Here is a 23,799-nt window from a genome sequence, read left to right as displayed (position 1 = left end):
TCTCTCTCTCTCAAAATTAATTAATTAATTTAAACATTTTTAAAAAATAATATTTATGTCATATTGCAGTTCCCAATATAAGTGTTTATTTATATTTTTAAAAGATTTTATTATTTATTTGACAGAGAGATAGTGAGAGAGGGAATACAAGCAGGGGAATTGGGAGAGGGAAAAGCAGCCTTTCCGCTGAGCAGGGAGCCCGATGTGGGGCTCGATTGCAGGACCCCGGGACCATGACCCGAGCTGAAGGCAGATACTTAATGATTGAGCCACCCGGGCAATTATTTTATTTTATTTTATTATTTATTATTTTTTTTTCAGGCAATTATTTTAAAGACAAGTTTGGCCCTAGTGTACCAGTATTTAAAATTATGGCTGTATTATATTATATATAACTATGTATTTATTATAATTAATATAATTAAACATTTTTATATTTTATTATATAGTTAAAATTAATTTAATTATATATATTTATTATTTTTGTTTACATGATTCAGTTTAAAACTGTTTCTGAACCTACTCAACTATACAAAATCTGAAATGAGTTTTGATTCTGTACTTTATGCTTTATTAAAAAGTATTATGTAACTTTTTTTCATTTTTTTGTTTCTAATATAATTTCTAGAGAAAAACATGACTTTAAATTAGGGTTCAAATATGGAATTAAGTTTTCTTTTTATGAGTGATATTTTGAAAAGTAAGTGATATTTTGAAAAGAGTATTGACTTGAAAGAGTATGTGTAGACTGTCTAAATATATATGCATATATATATTGGAAGAATGAGAATGAATAGCAAACATTTGCAGCGCTGTCCAAGGGAGAGAGAGAGGTAGACTTCTTGCAGGAAATCAGCCCATTTCTTCCTAGTGTTAGATTTATAGCTGTTAAAGGAGTTGAGTTTAATAGGTGGTCCTAACTAGTCTTGGTAAAAATCAGGTTACGTGACTCTTTGAACAAAACAATATTGATTTTATTTTCCTTTAAGCTTGATTGTAGGGAAATAATGCACTGACAGGATTCAAGTATCTAGTTTCTTTCATTGGTTTATATTTATAAGTACAGAATTCTAGTTTAGGTATAATAACAAGACTTAATATGGTAGAAATATTTGAACAACACTTGCACATAGCTTATGATCAGTAAATTCACAGATGAAGTTTAAAGTTCTTTAATTTATTCATTTTTTAAAATAGAAGTATTCTTCAGAGCCCATTAAAACTTGAATTGACATCCACAGGGCTTATTGGTTTTTTGTTTGTTTGTTTTGTTTTTAAATTTTATTTTATTTTATTTTCAGTGTTCCAAAATTCATTCTTTATGCACCACACCTAGTGCTCCATGCAATATGTGCCCTCCATATACCCACCACCAGGCTCACTCCATCCCCTATCTCAACCCCTCCACAGGGCTTGTTAAAGAGAGTAGAATATTGCCAGATCCTGGCAGAAAGTAGAGAAATTATTTTGGATCATCAGATTCACTTTAAATCTTTGAAAAGGTAATATATGTAGACTTGTTGCCTAAATGTTTTTACTCACATAAAACTATTCATTTACTTTCTCAGTCAGAAGAAAAATATTCTTCTGGTTTCTGTTTTATTTGCAGAAGAACAGAGAAATAGAAGTTCATTGAAATATAAGAACTCTATAATGGGTGATTTATTCTGGAATATTTTTGTTTTGGTTAAATGGTTGTTGAAATTAGGGGCAGAGAATTACTTTAAAAGACAAATTTGGAAAAACTTGATTTGTTTTTGTTTTTAGATGAAGTAGGAATTGGAAACAGATTTCATTGAGCTCAATCTATCCAAAGTGTGCTGTTTCCTTCATCTATCAATTCCTGGTCCACTGTTACCTGTGCCATAATTTGTCTCTATTAAAACACTTGTGTAGCACATTAGACAGAAAAATACAGCATAGAGCAAAATCATGGTAGTTGTAGTGTTTGCATATGAAGGGAGGAATGATGTTCTAATGACAATTTACTTTTGCCTGACATTGACAGTGCTATGTTAAAATGATCATTATTTCTTCTAGTACTGGTATATGAGGTGTGCAGTTGGAAAAGGAGGTAATTGTGGTATACTTTTTAAGGAGACAAGTGACACTTTTTATCCTTAAATATAAAAATATTTATATATATTTTATACCAGGTGATTGCCAGGTATTTCCATTAAGATTTAGCAAACCAATGAATAAGTTACTTTCATTTGCGGTAGTGGGTAACTCATTACTTTTTGATTCATGGTGAAAAAGGAACTTAAGGACAGAAGGACATCTTAACCTTGCTTTATGGTTAGATTTTAGCTGTTTTTTTTTTTTTTTTCTTTTTGAAAGCCAACAATATAAACATTGGTTGATTGATTTTAAACTATGAGCCAAGAGTATAAAACTGCCCAAATACATCATGTTTCATACTGGATATGTGTTTATTTGAAGACATCCTTGACTAAACTGCCCACCCTGACATTATTAAACACATGGTAGAGCAAAGAAGGCATGTGTCCACCTTAATCTGTGTTGCCTTGAATCCAAGTGGCCATTGCATAACCTAAAGGGATTGATACTAAAAATTGCCTCTACTCTATAACAGCAAATTCAAAAAATCTCTTGGTAGATTTTTCCAATATATCATATCCTTTAAAGTTTCAGCCAAGTCAATGTAGAAATATTGTATGCTATTTCTGAAGCAATTGGCTTACTTCCTTAAAAGAAGGAGAAATCAACACAAGTTTCATCTCAGGATTTTTTTTTTTTCAGCATTTCTACATCTGCTGGAAAAATGGAGTTTCACTGTTACAGAATTAGTAGATGTCGCCAGAACATAGGATTAGTCAGATAGTTAAATACTTAATTACCAAAAGCTCTGCTTCCTTTTCAAATGCATTTCCAATTTGTTTCATGAGTTATCTCTCTCACCCAGGCGCATTGATGATGACAAGGGAAGGACCCATGAGCTGGAGCACTCTGCTATAAAATGTATGAGAGGAATTCTCTACTGCTATATGCGTCAGGCCGATAAGGTAAAACACTGTAGTGTGGACTGGAATTCTCACATCATTCTGAAGGATTAATTTAACCAGTATAGCCATAGCATCTTCTGAAGAAGAATGTATTTTCAAAAGGTAAAGCCACATCCTAGGGCTGTCTAGATAGGTTAAAACAGCCTCTGCATTCCCAGCCCAGGGTTTGAAATACTGAAATTGAAGAAACAGATTAAGTGAGAGGTGATTGAGAATTGTTATTTAGGATTGAATTTGTTTGTATTTCACATCTGGTGTTTGCTTGATAAAGACGCAGTTTTTCAGGAACCTTACAATATCCATAAGTCTAACGAATATTATATTGCTTAAGAAAATCCTTATCAAAATTCCTTTTGCACATGTGATTGCCCTGACTTAAGTGAACTTCAGTTTATTTTTGTTTTTTAGATTTTATTTATTTATTTGTCAGAGACAGGGAGAATGTATGCACACAAACAGGGGGAGTGACAAGCAGAGGGGGACGCAGTGTCCCCTCTGAGCAGGGAGCCTGATGTGGGCCTTGATCCCAGGACCCTCGGATCATGACCTGAGCCAAAGGCAGGTAGATACTTAACCGGCTGAGCCGCCCAGGCATCCCTGAACTTCAGCTTAAAAATACTTCATAATTTACATGTAGAGAGGACAGAAATGATTGGCTTAGAAAATAGCAAATTTTACAGGTTATTGTGGAATACATAATCGGTAATTATTATTGTTATTATTAAAGTAATATACATAATAAGAACTGCAAAGTACTATGTAAATATAATGTAATATTTCTCCTACTCACCTACATCCCTCTGTCCCCAGGTCCTAATATATTAAGTGTCCATATATCAGTGAGTATATCTTAGGCCCGCAAGACTACCAGGTTCGATGGTTCATGAGCAAAGATGCACATCAGTAATTACACAGGCAATTTTGATCACTTAATATTTTGTATGTTTTTATCTTATGATTATTAGATTTTTTGTGATCGCACATTTTCTTCCTAAGATCTGTATCTGAACTCAAAGCTAACAAAAAATTATATTTTGCCCTCAGAATGTGACAACAAAATAATGTTATTTGGCAGAAAAAGTAGATTTTTTTCACCAGCTGATAATAGAGATATGTAATAAACCTATAGTTGTCTGCTGAGATTTGATTTTATAAATCATTATTATAAAGGTTTTTCATTTGTTGAAATAATATCCTATTGGTGTACTTGAATTAAACTAGTGTGTTATATATTTTGAAGTAATTGTGATTAAAGATTTTTTTTTTCTTCTGGGAAGTTTACTGTGAGAGGTTTACTGTTTATTTCACATTTATTATTTCATGAATGCCTAATGTCTGTGAATTAACTTTTCTCTTAAGGAAACATTGTGAGAGCCATGAATTTCGTATTTACTAAACAAACTGACAGACTTAAAATTAGTATGGTTTATCAAAAGGGAGGAAATAAAGAGTTCCTTGTGGCTTATTTAACCAGTTAATATCTCTTTCTAAATATCATTCAACCTTACTAACCAGTCTTCACAATTTTTTTTTAAGATTTTTATTTTATTTATTTGACAGGCATCACAAGCAGGCAGAGAGGCAGGCAGAGAGAGAGGAAGGGAAGCAGGCTCTCTGCTCGGTCCTAGGAACCCGGGATCATGACCTGAGCCGAAGGCAGAGGGCCCAACCCACTGATCCACCCAGGCGCCCCACAATTTTTTTTTTTTTTTAATTTAAATTTTGTTAGTTAACATATAGTGCAGTATTGGTTTCTGGAGTGATTCATCACTTACATGTAATGCGCAGCGCTCATCGCAACACGTGCCGTCCTTATATGCGTTACCCGTCTAGTCGGCCCCCCTCCCGCCTCCCCCATCAGTCGTCAGTTTATTCTTTGTCATGAAGAGTCGCTTATAACTTGTTTCCCTATCTCCTTTTTTTTCTTTTTCCCCTTCCCATTACGCTCATCTGTTTTTATTCTTCAATTCCACCTATGACTGAGATCAAATTTGTCTTTCTCTGACCAATCTTCACAATTATGTTTTCTTTTGAATACAGCTTAAATGGGACCTAAGATGTCTTGAATTTCTTAAATTATAAAGGATTAGCGTTTCTTTCCTTTATTTAGTTATGATGCTAGACAATTAAAATAAGTGCGGGGGAGCCTGGGTGGTGCAGTCAGTTAAGTGTCTGCCTTCAGCTCAGGTCATGATCTGAGGGTCCTGGGATTGAGCCCTACATCAGGCTCCCTGCTTGGCAGGAAGCCTGCTTTTCCCTCTGCCTCTGCTGCTCTCCCTGCTTGTGCTCTCTTTCTCTCTGACAAATAAATAAAATCTTAAAAAGTAAGTGTGAGTTTTAAGAGAAGGTATGGGGTGCATTAGGGTTAGGTATTTATACTTACCACCAAATATAAGGTTTTACAGATTTTAAAGCAGCTTTTATAGTTGTATTTTTTTTTTTTTTAAGAGAGAGCTCATGCACATGTGTGTGAGTGGGGAATGGTGTAGAGGGAAGGAGAGGGAGAGAGAATCTTAAGCAGGCTGCCAAGCTTGGAGCCTGACACAGAGCTTGACCTCACAAGCTTGAGATCATGATGTGAGCTGAAATCAACATCGGACACTTAACCACCCAGGCACCCCTGCAATCTTTCATGATCCTATAACTTTTTATAGTTAGAATGGAGGATATTATCATGATTCACATATGACTCTGAGGGAGTGACTCTGAGATTAGATTTAACCACACACAGCCAGCTCACTGCTTCTTACCAAACCTTCACCTTGTTGATGTTTACACTTTCCTTCATGATTATGTAGTAGCAGGGAAGGTTACCATATTTTAAAGTTGTGAAATATATATCTTTTGCCTTTTTCTTAAAACTAAAGTGAAGCATATTTGTAGTAATCATTTGCTATTTGACACTAAGATTCATCTTCTTTGTCTTCTGAAGTAAAATCATGATATACTTCTTGACATATTTTCTAAAAATACTATATAAAAGAAATATTTTATTTCATTATGCACTTGAATGAATAGAGTTGTCCTTGTTTTGCAGAGTGTAGAGCAATCTGATTTCTATTACTATCATGCTACTTGTCTTAAAATGCCTACTTATTCATATTAGGTGTTTTTCTTTTTTTAACTTCTAAATGTTCATATACTTATTCTCTCATTTACTCTATTTTCTAATACTCCCTAAGGAGAAGCATTCAGAATTTTTCAAAATAAATTCCATTTGCATTTAGTATTTTGGAAGGCACAGATTTCCTTTATAATGGACTATGAATGTTGCTATCCCTAGCTGTCTACATAAAAAATTTGTCTAAAATGTTATTGAGTAGTTTCTAGTTCAGGTTTAATGATTTTTAATGAAAAATCATCAAATTTTATAAAATTTATCATTCCAGCATTCCCTTATGAGATGATTTTTCTCACTTAAATGCTATGTTATTTTATAAATTAAGAATGGATGACTAAATACTCACCTTTTCCTAAATGATAAACTGTTTATTCACAATGATTTAAGTTTTCAGGAAAAATCTAAGTAAAATACAAACAGCGAAAACATTATTCTAGTTTTTTTTTGGCCTAAAAAATTTTGCTTTAATCATTCTTTATTTTTACTTGCCAAATGCCAGATATATAAAATAATGATTAATGTCACCTCATTTTTGACTGATTTCAAGGATAATTGTTGTCTATAATTCACATACACTATGTCCCATTAATTTTCAAAGCTTGTATAGTTTGGGTCTTATTTTTTTCTGAAATTTTAAGTTGTTTGTCTTATAACAGCTGCAAGACTCAAAACATGGTTACATAATTTTCCGTTTGAGTATCTTTAATCATTTAATAGTTGCTTTTTCCCTGACACAGTGATTGAATATAAATTCTCATGCTGAGTACTTGTGTGTCTTGAAGACAAATGACAAACACTGCATTATCAACTGTAGCAATAACTTTACTAAACAGTTAAGACCTTATCCTTTTGGGTCTCTATCAAGTAGGCAGAATGTATTTTAACTTAACCATATTTTTGTCTAAGAGCCCAGACTAATAATGTTCAATACCTTGAGATACTAGTATGAAACGACCACATTTAATTTCTATTTGTGTAGTCTAGTACTGTGGCTGCAGTTTCAGATACTGAGAAGGAGTAGCCTTCTCACCTTCTCTGAGTTAATACTCAATGGCTTGGTCACTGTACATAGTACACATAGAAGATACATATCCCTACCTTTGTCCTTACCCTTTCATTCCTGAGTATCTACTGGTAGGGCCTAGCTTTCATTTTGTTGACTTGAGTGATAGGGAGGGCTGTGTATTTGTCTGTGGGGTATTTACAGGCTCTTGGGGGTGGGGAGGGGATGCAAAGGTGTATTAGCCCTCTAGCATGGCACTGTCCGGTAAACTTTCTTTGATGACAGAAATGTTCTGCATTAATGTGTTGAACAATGCAGAAGCTACTAGTCACATATGGTTACTGAGTGTTTGATACAGTCAGTATGACTGAGGTACTGAATTTCTGAACTTTGTTTAGTTGTAATTTAGTTAGTTGTTTGTTGCTAGTGGCTGCCATATTGGGTAGTGTAACTTCTAGAGACCTATAAGATAGAGACACAGACAACTAATAAAAGAAGAGAGAAGAAGTTACTGAAGGATAAGTACCCTGTGTGGAGTCCAGAGGAAGGAATTTAAGGAACATTTCAGAAGGGAGTTTATAAAATAAGATTTTTTTTGGAGGTAGAATTTTAAGGATGAGAGAAAATTTGAAGGTGAAGAAAAGAACTTGGTTCTATGTACTTCATTAGCCAAGTGAAACAATGCAAAGTCATAACATCATAGATATTATCATCACTTATATATTTTAAAAGGAAGAAAAAAATTATTTCATTTACATATAGCTAGGTGTTATTCTATTCATTGTCTGTTTTTATTCATCTTATACTTCTAGGGGCTAGCATAGTACTTGACATATGATTGGTATCCGTATATAGTCACCAAATTGAATTGAACAAGCCCTTAAAAAGTAGATGGATTTCTTTTTTTGTCCTTGGAGTTTGTTAGATCACTTAGTATTTACTTAGGGTTCTAAAATGGTTAAACTTTATATGCACTTAATAAATACAAGTGTGTTATGTTCTCTTGGAATTGATGACTTAGTAAGGCGAGTATATGTGGCAAAGGAAATGAAAACCTGTTGATAGGAACGTAGGTTAAAATTTGTCATCTTTAGAGAAAGAAACAGCATTTGAAGTTTTGAACACTTACTTAGAATTAGAATTAGCATGAGGTCTAAATTCATGGAAGCATTTCCAAGTGGCAGTACAGTGGGGTGTACTCCCTGAAATCCTGTCCCACAGAGTAAACTATTATTTGACCCTAAAATAAAATGAATATAAAACAATTGTAAAAGCTGTTGCTACCATATTCACAAGCTCCATATTACACTTCATTTGCTATTTTTGAAATATCAGCTATTCAATAATCATGTTAACTGTTAAATTAGTAGTTATATGAGTTTTGTTGGTGTGTTGTTTCTTTAGAAAAAGTAATATATCTGCTTTGCTCTGTATTCTGCCTTTAGGCTATAATTTTCTCTTTTAAAAGGTTTCATGAAAAATAATTTATAATCTCTAAAGTTGGATGATAATGTGAGTTAGTAGCACTATTTGAATTTTGTATTTGATTCTAGGTCCAGCAGTTTAAGCAGGACCCACGCCCAGCAACCTGTCTTCACTCTGTTTTCAATGTGCACACAGGAGATGAGGTCCTCTCCTATGAGGAATATGGTCATCTTCAGGTAAGAGGAGAAGTCTATAAGTTTTCTTCTTCTCTGTGCATAGTCTATATCATAGAAGGTTTGGGGATATTTGCAAGTTTTAGAAAGCAGATTTCGTGAATTATTCAAAACAGAAGTAGAAAACCAACCCTAAAATGAGGAAGTGAAATGGTAGATACCGGGGCTGAGTTAGTAATTGTGATTGAGCATCAACTCAGACTGAGGTCTTGGTCTGCAAGGAGTAAAGAGCAACTGGATAGCTTATAATATTATTCCTATCTCAATGAAGCTTGTACTTACTCTCAAATTTAGAAGAATTTCACCATTTAGGAACTATGGAATAAAAGACAGTTGGCAGTGATATAGCAGCAAGTCAGAAATTTTTGTTATGTGACAGTTCAGTTTTGGTATATCAACCTTCAACAAAGCAATCAGCCTATCATTAAAATGTATTCCAAAAGGCATTTCTGGAGTCTATAAATTTTGTCTCACATATTATATTAAATTTTATACCAAGGCTAAGAATGCATTGTAGGATTTTATGTTTTGTTTTCACTTCTTTTTCTCTTACATCTGTGTATTACTTTTAGCTGCATATCCTATTGCCTTGTTTTTAGAATATAAATATTATATATGCTATTTAATGAGTTTTTTTCCTGCTCATCATTTGATTCTGCTGTCTTTAGGACAGAATACTTATTATTCATATATTCTTTACTAAAATAAGAGTATGTCTTTTTTATAGTCCCTTTCTCTCTAGAGATCTGAAATGTCTTACTTTAGTATGACTCCTCTGGTCATAGAAAGTACAGTGTCCCCATTTCTATGCAACGGAAACTCTTACACTGATTTGTAACCAGTTCCTTGGAGAATTAGTATTATATGAATATGTAGTTGCTCAACCTTCTCCTTATAATTGTGACATAATTAGGTTTTATGTATCTTTTGCTTTGACAAATATGTTTACTGTCTGAAATACGGTTTTCAGAAGATAGTGGCTCATTTATTTTTGTTTCCTAGAACTTAAGCTTAGTACCTGCCTCATGGTAGATTTTAAATAAATGCTGGTCAACCTGTTATTTGGCTGTTTCTGTGCCATTTGCCACTTATTGTACTTTCTCATGGAAGCATCCTGCAAGTCAAAGCAGAGGGCTTTTGGAGGTGTAGCTATAAATGCCTGACCATAGCAGTGACATTTCTTTGAAATCATTTCTGACAGGCCACTATCAGTGCTGTAAGAAAATATTTGGGTGAGCCTGGCAGTGGTTTGAAGCTTTTCTCTACCATGTTCTGAGAAGGGTCACTCGAAAGTAGTATGTCAGTCTAAAAAAAAAGTATGTCAGTCTAAAAAACCCTAAAATCAGAATTTATATCTTTGGGTCTGGCTCACTTGGACCTTGACAGCACCCTGACACCCCCTGGACTTTCCTGAAAAGTCAGGAGGCGTTCAAGACAGCTCTGCTTCCTGAGAGAGGCATCAGCACTTGCGAGGTCCTGGTGGTGGTGTTATGTAGTTTTGTAGTATACATTTTTACTGCAAGAATTTTCACTGCATGTATTTTCACCGCATAACTAATTGGCTCTAAGGCAATTTTACTTTGAAATATAAAATCACAAAAAATAAAAGGACATTAAAAGGGATATTATATAGCATGAAAAATGAATGACAAAAGTAAAGACTTTATTGTGAAATACAGAACACTAAATATATTTAAAATGTGTGTAAATTCATGACAGTATTGTGCAAATAACTGATTTTATTTTTTGGATTTTACCTAAGCATTTGTTTTTAAAGTCTTTGGTTCAGAGTAATACATTTTTCTTTTTTGCTTGTTGTTTTGTCTCCTCATTTGCATTATGCTTTCCTTTTTTCACCAAAATTTCTTCCTTCATTAAGAGGGGTATTACTTTCCAAATACTAGGATGCATATTTGTTTTTTTTTTTAAAGATTTTATTTATTTATTTGACAGAGAGAGATCACAAGTAGGCAGAGAGGCAGGCAGAGAGAGAGAGGGGGAAGCAGGCTCCCCGCTGAGCAGAGAGCCCGATATGGGACTCAATCCCAGGACCCTGAGATCATGACCTGAGCCGAAGGCAGAGGCTTAACCCACTGAGCCACCCAGGCGCCCCTAAGGATGCATATTTGTAACTGAGCTTTGCACTGCCTTGTAAATGCCATCTACACTGTTGTTTATTTGTTTGTTCTTGGCATATTTTCACATCTCTGTTCATAGACACTCCATAGTTCTGCGGTAAATGTGGTTTCAAACATCTGCATCGTTGTATAGATCATTATGAGGACTAAGATTTAATATAGAAAGTACGAATTACAAAAAGATACTTATAAAAATACAAGATTTATATAATATAAAAGTGGGAGAAATGGAGAAATGAAACCAAACTGTCAAATCAGACTGTCTACCAGGTTTTTGTTTTTGTTTTTTTCTTTTACAGCAAATTGCCTTATGACCAGTTGGTGATGTGGAAAAAATGTACCCACTGAAAATATTCGTGGTTAAGTGCTTGCGGCAAAGATGTCTAAGGCAAAGATGATTAGGAAAATACCCAACACACCTGGTAGCACAGGGACACTTTGTCCTGGGCCTCTCGGACACAAATAATTTTCTGCCCCCAGTTTCTGTCAGTTACTTAGTAAGAATTGGAAGAGAGTCAGGGAAGCCACCAAGGCTATTAGAGAGTAATGATCTTCTGGATTAGAATCATCTCAGGACAAAATTACATTGTGCTTTCTAGTTGATTTTAACTCAAGTTATCATTTTCCTAGGTAAATGAAAAAATTTTTACTGCTTCCTATGTATTTATTTACTATATAGCAACTTTATTGAGATATAATTCACAAAATTTACAATTCACCTATTTAAAGTATACAATTCAGTGGTTTTTATTATAGTTAGAGAGTTGTGCAACCACTATCACAGTTAATTTGAGAACATTTTCATTACCCCATAAAGAAATTTGGGCTCATTAGCTGTCATTCCCCATCTTCTCAAAAGCCTCCTGCCCTAGGCGATCACCAGTCTACTTCCTATCTTTATGAGTATTCCTATTCTGTAAATTTCATAGACACGGAATCATACAATATATGGTCTTTTGTGAGTGTCTTTTTTCATTTAGCATATTCAAGTTTTGTCTGTGTTATAGTATTTATATTTCACTACTTATTTACTTGGCATCCCATTCAGGCTTCTGTGAGAATCTTTTTGTTAAAGTAGACATTATTGTCTTCATTTTTTTTTTGTTTATATCATATAATGTCTATCTTTAATAGATGAACTAAAAGGAAAAATGACTCATTTGCTTATAAAACTCATTTGTTCTTAAATGTATTTTATATGCTATATCATTGATTAAAATTAATATGTCCCTGCAGTTGCTTACATAAATTCTGCATTCTCTGAGAATAATACTGTTTTCTGGATGCACTGCCTATTGTTTATGGTGTACTGGCAAAGTCCTAATGTCTTACTTACCAAATAACTTTTTCATTTACATACATTTGAAATGAATTGACATTACTTAGCTGCCTGCGAGGCAAAACTACTTCAAAGTAGACTACTTTAGACCCAGAATTTGAAAATGAATCTTAGAAAACAAATGTTACAGAAACAGTTCTATTAGCAGCCATTTTTCTAATCAGGTATTAACCACCACAGTAAATTTGAGGATTTTGGAGTTTTATATTCAAAGCTGGGATTTTATGATGAGCTAAATAGTCAGCTTCTTTATTTCACAATAGGAAAGGCAATATTTTTTATTTGCCACTATTAGAGAAAATGACTTGTAATTTTAGCTCTTACATATAATTTCATAACATAGTCTTTTTGTTTTTTCCTTTAACCTTTTAATGTTGTTTGTTTTCAGATAAATACGGTGTCACTCTATCTCCTTTACCTTGTGGAAATGATTTCTTCAGGACTCCAGATTATCTATAACACTGATGAGGTATGAATTGCCCAAATTTTCTAGTACTAAATTTCATCTCTGAGAATAATTTTTTCATTTACTTTTTAAAACTTAGTTTTCATTTTATGAAAATGGCTTATTCATATAATCAGATACTGGATTTTAGATATTGGATCAAGAATCTTTATATTAAAAAGCAAAGCACTTTAAAAATGAATGAAATATAATACATAGGTGTAAAGCTTTACACCTATGAAAGCTCTGCTTCAGGTGATACAAATGCAATAAAAACTTGTAACTTTCAGAAAATTTTAGTAACAAAGTGAAATAGCATTTGCAGATTTTCTTAGTGTTATTATGTTGTTTTTGCATATCGTTGCTTTTTGTAACCCATTTTACAAGTAAAAAGATAATTTTATCATGTTATTTTTATTATATGGACCTCATATATTTTTATTATATGAGACCACAGTAAGGTTCTTGATGTTTTTAAAACATAAATACAATGTTATTAGGAAATTTGAAAAGAATTTATATCCCAAAAATGAGAAGCATTCCTTTCTTAGCACTAATGCTTGAACATACACACATGCTGACCTGTTTCCAAATATGCCACAGTGAGAGCAAAAAATTACTATTATTGAAATGTTAAATACATTGAGAAGCCATCAAAGAGTAGGTATGCTGTATATGCTTGTTATTATTTCTTTCCTGTGATCCATGTAGGGAGAACAAATGCATCCTGTAATTAACATCCAAATCATCATTGGACTGCAATGAGGGTGCTGTAATGTAGTCCTGTCCTTTAGTAGTTCATAGTCTTTGACATCCTTCTGGTTGTGCTTTTTTGATAGTAAGTGAAGTCTATTCATTTATTTTAAGATTTTATTTATTTATTAGAGAGAGCACAAGCAGGGGGAAGAGCAGAGGGAGAGGGAGAAGCAGACTCCCTGCTGAACAGGGAGCCAAATGTGGGGCTTAATGCCAGGACCCTGGGATCATGACCTGAGCGGAAGGCAGATGCTTAACCAACTGAGCCACCCAGGCACCCATGTAAAGTCTATTTAGAGGTACAGATAAACAGTAAAGAAGAAATTAAGAATACCCATTTATGGTTTCCTTTGTTTGATTCATCAAAGAATTACATGTTTTTATTTCATCCAAATACCTCTTTTTTCATAATATTGTGAAATAGTGGTATTCAAAGATTTTGGGTAAGGGAGGTGTGGAAGACAGCCTATTTCAGACCAATTTAAGCAGCATTCTAAAGCGCAAAACAAATGGAAGAACTTAACTCTGACTAAGGAAAGGGAGGCTCCCAGAACCAGCTCATTTAGCTTTTCTTAGAAACTCCAAAGCACTGGGAGAAGTATCCAGCACAACATAGTTTGATAACCATTGTATTAAGCAACAGCTAACATTGGCAGTTGCAAGTAATTTCCCATTAATGTTACTGATGGAAGGGGTGAAATTGCCTTGGTTAGTGGTAGCATTGTTTTGTTTGGTATTTTATTTTCATTTTTAAATTTTAACATTTTGTTTCTTGCTTTCTCAGTATCTACCTTAGTTCATTTTATTATTTGTTTTATTTTTTAAAGATTTTTATTTATTTATTTGAGAGAATGAGTACAATCTGCACAGAGAGGCAGAGGGAGAGAGAGAAGCAGACTCCCCACTGAACAGGGAGCCCAGTGTGAGGCTCAATCCAAGGACCGTGAGATCATGACCCGAGCTGAAGACAGACGCTTAACTGACTGAGCCACCCAGGCACCCTATACCATGGTTCATTTTAAATCTTCAGATGTCAACTGACAGTTTTCAAAGATGTGATACTGCTTTAACCTTTCTATTCTTTCTTTGTATGATTTGAATATATTTAAGCAAGTTTGATATCTTCTTCTTTTTTTTTTAAAGATTTTATTTATTTATTTGACAGACAGAGATCACAAGTAGGCAGAGAGGCAGACAGAGAGAGAGAGGGAGGAAGCAGGCTCCCTGCGGAGCAGAGAGCCCGATGCAGGACTTGATCCCAGGACCCTGAGATCATGACCTGAGCCGAAGGCAGAGGCTTTAACCCACTAAGCCACCCAGGTGCCCCTTGATATCTTCTTCTTAAAAGCTGTATTTTCTATTTTTTTTTTCTTGTTGATTTTTTTTCTTACCCTTACATTTTTTATTTGGCAGATATATAATTTTTATGTAGCTAATTTCAATAGGCCTTTGACTTGTACACTTAAAATCCTAGAATAATAGAATGTATTCTTGGGGCTCACCATCTTTTTCTTTGATTTTTTTAATATACTATGTCAAGAATTATATGGAGAAGCAGTAATTGGGCCTGCATAGAATCTTTCAGGGAATGAAATTCCTTTTATCAAGGTGTTTCAGAGAAATGAATCCTTTGAAAGGTGGTATGACTTGGGACCATTTTGTTTTTTCAAATCGTGCCTTATACCCTAACTGGCAAGTTCATAGTCCTGTCTCTTTTTGTTATTCCCAACCATATAACATCTCAGGGCAACCCAAGGACCTGGGAAGGAAGTGGGAATGCCACTCATTTCTTTCTTTACTGTCAAATTTTTAATTTGCCCAAGTCCTTATCTTTTTAGGATTGAAGAATACAGAGCCCATGCACACATGACACACATATATGTAATATATGTATTATATTGTCAAAACTTTGGTTTATTTTTTATTTTATTATTTTTTTAAAAAATATTTTATTTATTTATTTGACACAGAGAGATCACAAGTAGGCAGAGGGGCAGGCAGAGAGAGAGAGAGAGGGAAGCAGGCTCTCTGCTGAGCAGAAAGCCTAATGTGGGGCTCGATCCCAGGACCCTGAGATCATGACCTGAGCCAAAAGTAGAGGCTTAACCCACTGAGCCACCCAGGCGCCCCATCACTTTGGTTTATTTTTTAATAAATCATTTTCCTTAACAGCTTATCACCATATCTTTACCAATTCTCTTGTTTTTATAAACTTTGTACACACAAAGGCTTAAAGTGGAGAAGGCTTAAGGGTACCCCTCCTAACATGCTGTGAAAATATTGAGTGCCAGTGTTTGAGCTTGTGAGCCTTGCCGGGGAACGTATTTGCTGAAGGCAGGGAAGAGTAGGGCATGCTCATTTTCTAGCGTCTTTCATTGCCCACATATATGTCATGTTCTGTGGTTACCTAGTCTTAATTGGTGTCTATGGAAGTATTCTGTGCATATTTGGAATACTGGATTTTTATTAAAAATGAAAACTGTGGGAGAGGCATACTTCCATAGTTCTTCCCTGGCACTCTTACTTGCTTTCTCTTCTTCATCTGGAGAGAAACCCATAATGTATGTTAAAGTTATGTATTTTAAAACAAGTTTATAGCTATGTATATAAACCAGGTGCAAATTGCCAATAGTCCTTTCCTGATGTAGTCATATAGAACATGCTTAATTCCTCCAGCATTCAGTTGTGACATGTGTGAAATGTTGTCTCTACCATGCGAGTTCATTAGGGAGTTAATGCCCAGAGTGTTTATTGGGGTCTGGTCACGTATACACCCTCTTCCTAAAGTTACTAAATTTCTAACTCTCAGGAAAGCAGGTGTTCAGCACAACATGTGTTTAGGCAAAAAATACTGTTTGCATTAACAGTTCAGGCACAGTAAACCGCAACTGTGGCTTAATAAATTATTCCTTCATCATGCCTATCTACAAAAGAATACTTCATCATATATTATTCATCTTAATTACAGGAATTTATAGCTTATATATAAATGATAAAAACTATTTAAATGTTAGAATATTTAGAGCTCTTTGTATTAGACAAACGAACAAGCATAATTGTTCCTAATGAATCAGAGTATATATTATCGTTTTTTGTTTATTTCAACCCAGATAGGAAAATTTTATGTGAAAATTGAACCTGATAGCCCCTTATGTATGAGAAATGTTAGACCTGTGTGAGTACTCCAGAATTCTTTAGTTGTGAATGTCAAATGAGAAAATATAACTATGTCATCTTTTCTATGATGCAGCATAGTTTTCCAGGTTCTTTTATTTCTTCTTAGGTACTCTTTTTCTGAGGTGTCTTGGCATCTTATGATCTTCATAGGTGTTGTTAACCAAATTTTAATGATGCCAGTTTACTTAACTACACATAAATCAATCAGAGAATAACAGTTATTATATGATTTAACTCATGTGAAATTTAAGAAACAACACAGTGAAACATAGAGGAAGGAAGGGAAAAGTAAAAAAAGACATAATCAGAGAGGGAGATAAACTGAAAGACTTTTAACCATAGGAAACAAACTGAGAATTACTTGAGGAGAGGAGGATGGGGGAAGGGTAGTAGGGTGATGGGCATTAAGGAGGGCACCTGATGTCATGAACACTGGGTGTTATAGGCAACTGATGAATCACTGAACTCTACCTCTCAAACTGATAATATACTGTATGTTAATTAATTGAATTTAAATTTAAAAAAATTTGGGGCACCTGGGTGGCTCAGTGGGTTAAGCTGCTGCCTTCGGCTCAGGTCATGATCTCAGGGTCCTGGGATCGAGCCCCGCATCGGGCTCTCTGCTCAGCAAGGAGCCTGCTTCCTCCTCTCTCTCTGCCTGCCTCTCTGCCTGCTTGTGATCTCTGTCTGTCAAATAAATAAATAAAATCTTTAAAAAAAAAAAAAATTTTTAAATTTAAAAACCCATTATTAAAATCATCAAGTATAACTTTTTTTACTTTGTTTCTTTGACCTTTATTACGCATATGTTTTAAGAAAACATAAATATTAAATCATAGTTCTAAATTCATATAACAGGTTGAAGGAATAAAAAGATCCTAGTATAATTAAGTACTCTTTGGTTTCTTTGTTGTAGTGAATTGTATTTTACAAGAAAATTTTCTTTCAATTTAAACCCTCAAATATACTGGCATATATTTTTTTCATAATAATCCTTTTATCATTTTAACAACTGCTGGTTCTGTAATGTTGTCCTATTTTTCAATTCCTCAATTTGATAATTTGTGATATCTCTCTTTTCTGCTTGGTCTTGCTTAAAGATTTTCAGTTTTATTAGACTTTTTAAAAAACCAGTTTTTTGCCTTTTTGAGTTTCTCTACTTTATGTTTTTTGTTTCATTCATTGCTACTGATATCTTTATTTCTTTTCTTCTACTTTCTTTTTAATTTATCCCTTTTCAGGGTTTTTCTTTATATGGAAGATTAGATTATTGATTTTTTCTTTTTTTTCTGCCTTATGTATATACTTAGGGCTTTAAATATTCCCTGCTTAGCTTCATTCTAAAAGTTTATGCTATAATTTTATTTTCATTCAATAAAAGTATTTTCCAATCACCATTATGATATTTTCTTTTACCAGTGAGTTATTTAAAAATGTATTTCTTAATTTCTAAATATTTGGCTATTTTCTATCTTTGATACGACTTATAGTTTAAATCTTAAGTGGTCTGAAAACATATTCTATACAGTTCTGATCCTTAAAAATTTGTTGAGATTTGCTTATGACCCAGCATACGGTCATTATTAGTTAGTATTTCATAGAAATACAACAAAAAGCTAGTGGGCTCAGTGTTCTTTATGTTAATTAAGTACACTGTGTTAATCAGGCTATTCATGTGTTGTGCAGTTTTCTGTCTGTTAGGTTCATTCAGTATCCAGCTATGATTGAATTTTTTTCTCCATTTCTGTAACTTTCTGATTATGTATGTGTGTATGTATACACACAAGTATATATGTAAAACTACATGCATATGATTTAAAGTTGTTATACTTTTTTTGAAGAAATGAAATTGTTTGCATTTAAAAAGAATTTAAAGAAGACAATAAAAAGAGCAGAGAACATGAATATACTTTTTTCCCCAATTAATAAACTGTGTTTTAGAGAAGTTTTAGGCTCACAGCAAAAATGAGAAAAAAGTACAAAAAGTTCTGATATACTCTTGACCTCACACACCCATAGCCTCTTTTTTAAAAATTTAATTTAATTTTTTTCAGTGTTTCAAAATTCATTATTTATGCACCACACCCAGTGCTCCATGCAATATGTGCCCTCCATAATACCGACCACCAGGCTCACCCAACTCCCTCCTGCCTCCCCTTCAAAACCCTCAGTTTGTTTCTCAGAGTCCATAGTCTCTCATGGTTTGTCTCCCCCTCTGATTTCCCACCACTCACTTCTCCTCTCCATCTCCCAATGTCTTCCATGTTATTCCTTATGCTCCACAAGTAAGTGAAACCATGCATAAAAGTTGTTATACTTTTTTATTGAGTTGACAGTGTCCCATTTCAACTCATAAAATTTCTTTCTTAAAATCACCTTTTTTTAACTAGAGCAGTTTCTTTTGATTAGTATTTCTATAGTGTATCCTTTGTATCATACAGTTAATGCTGTTTTTAAAATCTAGTCTGCAGTCTTTTCTTTTTAACTGGAGTACTTAGTTCATTTACAATTTAATGTAAATTTTTGTCTTGGTTTCAGTCTTTCATATTTCTATTTGTTGTTGGTTTCATCAGTTCTTTGTATTTTTTTCTCCTTTCTTATATCATTTTGGATTCATTAAGTATTTGTTACAGTAGCATCCCTCCTTCCATAAGCTCATTAAGCTTTATTTTATTATTCTTTTAGTGGTAATTGTAGAAATCATAGTATCCTCAACTTACTAGGATCTACTCAATATTTATATTTTGACTGTTTTCCAGGACATTGAAAACCCTTAGCACATTTTAGCTTTACATACTATTGTTGACATTTATTTTAATTCTACGTAAGTTTTTAAGAATTGTTTTTTTAAGAGAGAGAGAGTGGGCAGGGAGGGGCAGAGGGAGAGAGAAAGAGAGAGAGAGAGAATCTTAAGCGGACTCCACACCCAGCATACAGCTTGATGGGGGGGCTCAATCTCATGACCCTGAGATCACGACCTGAGCCAAAATCAAGTCAGACACTTAACCGACTGAGCTATCCAGGTGCCCCAAATCTACATGTATTTTAAACTGCACAAAACATTAATACTATTGCTGTATTCAACAATATAGAACTGTGTATCCATTCATATACATATAACCTTTGCATGTACCATTATGATGATCATCTTTCTTTCCTAGGTTGTTCTGTCTGGGATTATTGGCTCTTCCTGATTTACTATTTTTCTAAAAATGTCTTACTTTTATTTAATTTTTAAAGTGTATTTTAGGTTGAGTTATTTTCTTTGAGTACGTCAAATATGTCATTACATTATCTTCTGGCTTCCATTGTTTTTTGTGTGAATCCACTGCAATTCTGTTGTTACTTTTAGGAAAACATTTTCTTGTTGAGCAACTTTAAACTGTTTTTCCTTGTCTTTCATTTTTATTAGTTTTACTAAGATGTGCTAGTTGTGCTGTTCTTTGTATTTATAATCCTTCTTGGTATTTGTAGACGTTTTCATATCTGAACTTAATGTCTCTCATAAGATTTGGAAAATTTTCAGCTGGTTTATACTCAGATATTGTTTATGTTACATTCCTTTTTTCTATTTTCCGTTTTTGAAACACCAAATACATAAGTGTTACACCTTCTCCCATATCTTTTCATCTTGTCCCATATCTTTTCATCTCTTTTTTTCTATCCTTGTCTCTATGCTTTTTACTATTTCTACTTTGACTTGGAATTTTGCTGGTTTATCTTTACATTCATTGTTGTATGTTCCAATATAGATAATTGGTTATTAAAACTTATTAATTGAATTTTTAATTTTAGGTAATTTTTAATTCTAGAATTTGCATTTGATTTTTTTAGACTGGTGTCTTCTCCTGAAATTCTCATTTTTAATAAAATTTCTCTTTTGAACTTAATTATTATTGTTGTATTAACTTCCATGTTTGGTAACTACACTGTATGGATTACCTGTGGTTTTGTTATTATGATCTATTTTCTTAAATCAGTTTTGTAATTTTGTCTTTTTTCTTGCATGTCTGTTATGGCTCATAATTGTTTGTTTGTTTGTTTGAACAATTTCTTGTTTTACTATTCATGGAGTTGTGAAACTATCACTTTTAGAACATCATCATCATCCTTAAAAGAAAAATGACAGGTTACCAGTCATTCCCCATTTCTCTCTCCCCCTTCCCCCTGACAACCACTGATCTTTTTCTCTCTATGGATTTGTTCATTTGCACATTTGAAATTAAGGTAATCATATAACATCTAAATTTTTGTGTATGGATGACTTTTTCATCTAGCATATTTTCAAGATATATCTTTGTTATAGTGTGTATCAGTACGTTGTTCATTTTAATAACTAAATATGTTGCATTGTTTGTATATTCCACATTTTGTTTATCCATTTATTAGTTGCTAGAGATTTGGGTGATTTCTACTTTTTGACTGTTGCTAATGATGATGCTCTGAATATTCATTCATGTGCCAGTGTTTGTGTACTCTCAAGTATATACCCAGAAATAGAATTGCTAGATCATATAAGTGAACCTAATGTTTAATTTTATGAGGAATTGCAAAACTGCTTTCCAAAGTGATTGCATCATTTTACATTCCCTTCAGGAATGTAATAGGGTCCATGTTTGTTCTTCCTGTTTTTTGTTTATTTGTTTTTATTATAGCCACTCTATTGGGTGTGAAGTGATATCTCATTGTGGTTTTGATCAGCATTTCCTTTATTACTACTGATTTCATATTCATATCATTTACCCATTTTTAATTGAGTTGCTTAATTGTTGACTTATAATAATTTTAAAAATATATTCTGGATACTCGATCCTTATCAGATATATAGTTTATAAACATTTCTTCTATTCTGTAGGCTATCTTTTCATTTTCTTTATAATGTCCTTTGAAGCATAAAGGTTTTTTTTTTAATATTTTATTTATTTATTTGACAGAGGGAGAGAGATCACAAGTAGGCAGAGAGGCAGGCAGAGGGAGAGGGGGAAGCAGGCTCCCTGCTGAGCCAAGAGCCCGATGTGGGGCTTGATCCCAGAACCCTGAGATCATGACCTGGGCCGAGGGCAGAGGCTTAACCCACTGAGCCACCCAGGTGCCCCCAAGCATAAAGTTTTTAAACATTTTGATGAAGTCTAGTTTATCTAGTTTTCGTCTTGTTGCTTGTGCTTTAGGTTTCATAAGTCTTTCTTAATTTCTCCCAATGAGGTTTTGTAGTTTTCAATATGTGGTTTTCATTCTTTTTAAAATTTATTCCTGAATATTTTATTTTGTATGCTATTGTAAATGGAATTTCTTAATTTCATTTTCATACTGTTTATTCCTAGTCTTTATAGAAACAGTTGATTTTTGTATATTAATCTTTTATCCTGCAACCTTGCTGGGCTTGTGTTTGTTTTATAGTTTTTATAATTCCGACTAAGAGGTTTATCATATTACTAATTTTTTCAAAGAACCAGCTCCTTGTTTCATTGATCTGTTCTTTTAGTTTCTATATCATTTATTTCTGCTCTAATCGTTATTATTTCTTTCCTTCTGCTGGCTCTAGGCTTCATTTGTTGTTCTTTTTCTGTCTCCTTTCGGTGTAAGGTTACGTTCTTTGAGATTTTTCTTGCTCCTTAAGATAGACCTGTATTGCAATATACTTCCCACTTATAACTGCTTTTGCTGTATCCCAAAGACTTTGGACTGTTATGTTTTCATTTTCATTTTTTTCCCATGTATTTTTAAATTTCTTCTTCGATTTCCTGGTTAACCCATTTGTGGATTAGTAACGTGTTGCTTAACCTCCATGTATTTGTGGTCTTTCCTGATTTTTTTCCTTGTGGTTGGTTTCTAGAAACCAGAAAAGGTGGATGCTATGATTTCAGTCTTTTTGTATTTGTTCAGGCCTGTTTTGTCACTTAATATGTGATGTAGTCTGGAGAATGTTTCATGTATGCTTGAAAAGATTGTATATTGAATCCCTGAGGATTTTCTGTATAGAATACCATTTCATTTGCAAATAGTGATTGTTTACTTCTTAATTTCCAATACAAATGTCTCTTCAGTCTTTAACTTACCTAATTATCCTCAAATACAATGTTGAATATAAATGGCAAGAGTGTACATCCTTGTTTTATTTCTGATTTTAGGGGGGAAACTTTCAGTTGTTCAACATTACATCTGGTATTACCTGTGGATTTTTTTTTTTAATAGATACCCTTTATCAGGTTGAGGAATTTTTGTCTTCCTAGGTTCCTGGGTGCTTCATGAAAAGGTGTTGGATTTTTTCGAATGCCATTTGTGCATCTGTCAAGATGATCATATGGTGTGTTTGTTTCTATTGATGTGGTATATTGTAGGGACTGATTATTTCATTTCAAACCAAAAATTGGGATTAAAAACCACTTGTTCATGGTGTATAATCCTTTCTATATGTTGTTGTATTCCATTTTCTAGTATTTTTATTGAGTATTTTTTACATCCATGCTCTTAATGAATATTGGTGTGTCCTTTGTTGTTGGTGGTGGTTTGTTTTGTATTTGCTCTTTTCTTGTGACATCTCTGTCTGGGTTTCGTATTAGTAAAATAATGGCCTCATAGAATAGGTTAAGAAGTATTTCTTCTTTTATTTTTTAGAAGAGTTTATGAAAGGTAGGTATTAATTCTTCTTTAAACATTTGGCAGAATTCACCATGAAGCTAGATAAGTCTGGGCTTTTCTTTATGGGAAGATTATTTTTATTATGATTTCAATCTCTCTACTTATTATATGTCTATTCAGATTTTCTGTTTTTTCTTTAGTTGATTTTGGTATATTCCCTCTTTCATTCTTTATTTTAGTATTTTGAATGCTATCTCCTTTTTCTTCATCAGTGTAGCTAAAAGATTATCGGTTTTATTGGTATTTTCAAAGAATCATTTTTTAGTTTCATTGATTTTTCTCTACTGTTTTTCTATTCTCTTTTTATTTCTCTTCTAGTTTTAATTATTTACTTCTGTTGGTTTTGGATGGGCTCACTTGGTCTTACTCTTCTACAAGTTTAGATTATTGATTTGAGATTGTTCTCCTTTTCAAATATAGGCATTTTTAGGTATAAATTTCCCTCTACAGCCTGCTCTTCTGCATCTCATTATTTGTGATATGTTGTTGGTTTGTAT

General features: G+C 33.5%; 1 protein-coding gene across 4 annotated transcripts in view; it reads left to right on the top strand.

The window, feature by feature from the left end:
• Positions 1 to 23,799, top strand: part of PHKB (phosphorylase kinase regulatory subunit beta) — a 233,228-nt gene that overhangs the window by 50,830 nt on the left and 158,599 nt on the right. For all 4 annotated transcript variants that reach the window (XM_032854566.1, XM_032854563.1, XM_032854565.1 and 1 more), the window contains 3 exons: positions 2,927 to 3,026; positions 8,704 to 8,811; positions 12,674 to 12,754. In XM_032854566.1, the coding sequence (XP_032710457.1) occupies positions 2,927 to 3,026; positions 8,704 to 8,811; positions 12,674 to 12,754 (289 nt within the window). The remainder of the gene's footprint in view (positions 1 to 2,926; positions 3,027 to 8,703; positions 8,812 to 12,673; positions 12,755 to 23,799) is intronic.

Source organism: Lontra canadensis, unplaced genomic scaffold, assembly GCF_010015895.1.
Source record: "Lontra canadensis isolate GAN:19392208 unplaced genomic scaffold, GSC_riverotter_1.0 scaffold8, whole genome shotgun sequence".
Taxonomy (NCBI): Eukaryota; Metazoa; Chordata; class Mammalia; order Carnivora; family Mustelidae; genus Lontra; species Lontra canadensis.
Note: the sequence above shows the minus strand (reverse complement) of the source record. Positions and strands in the feature narration are given on the sequence as shown.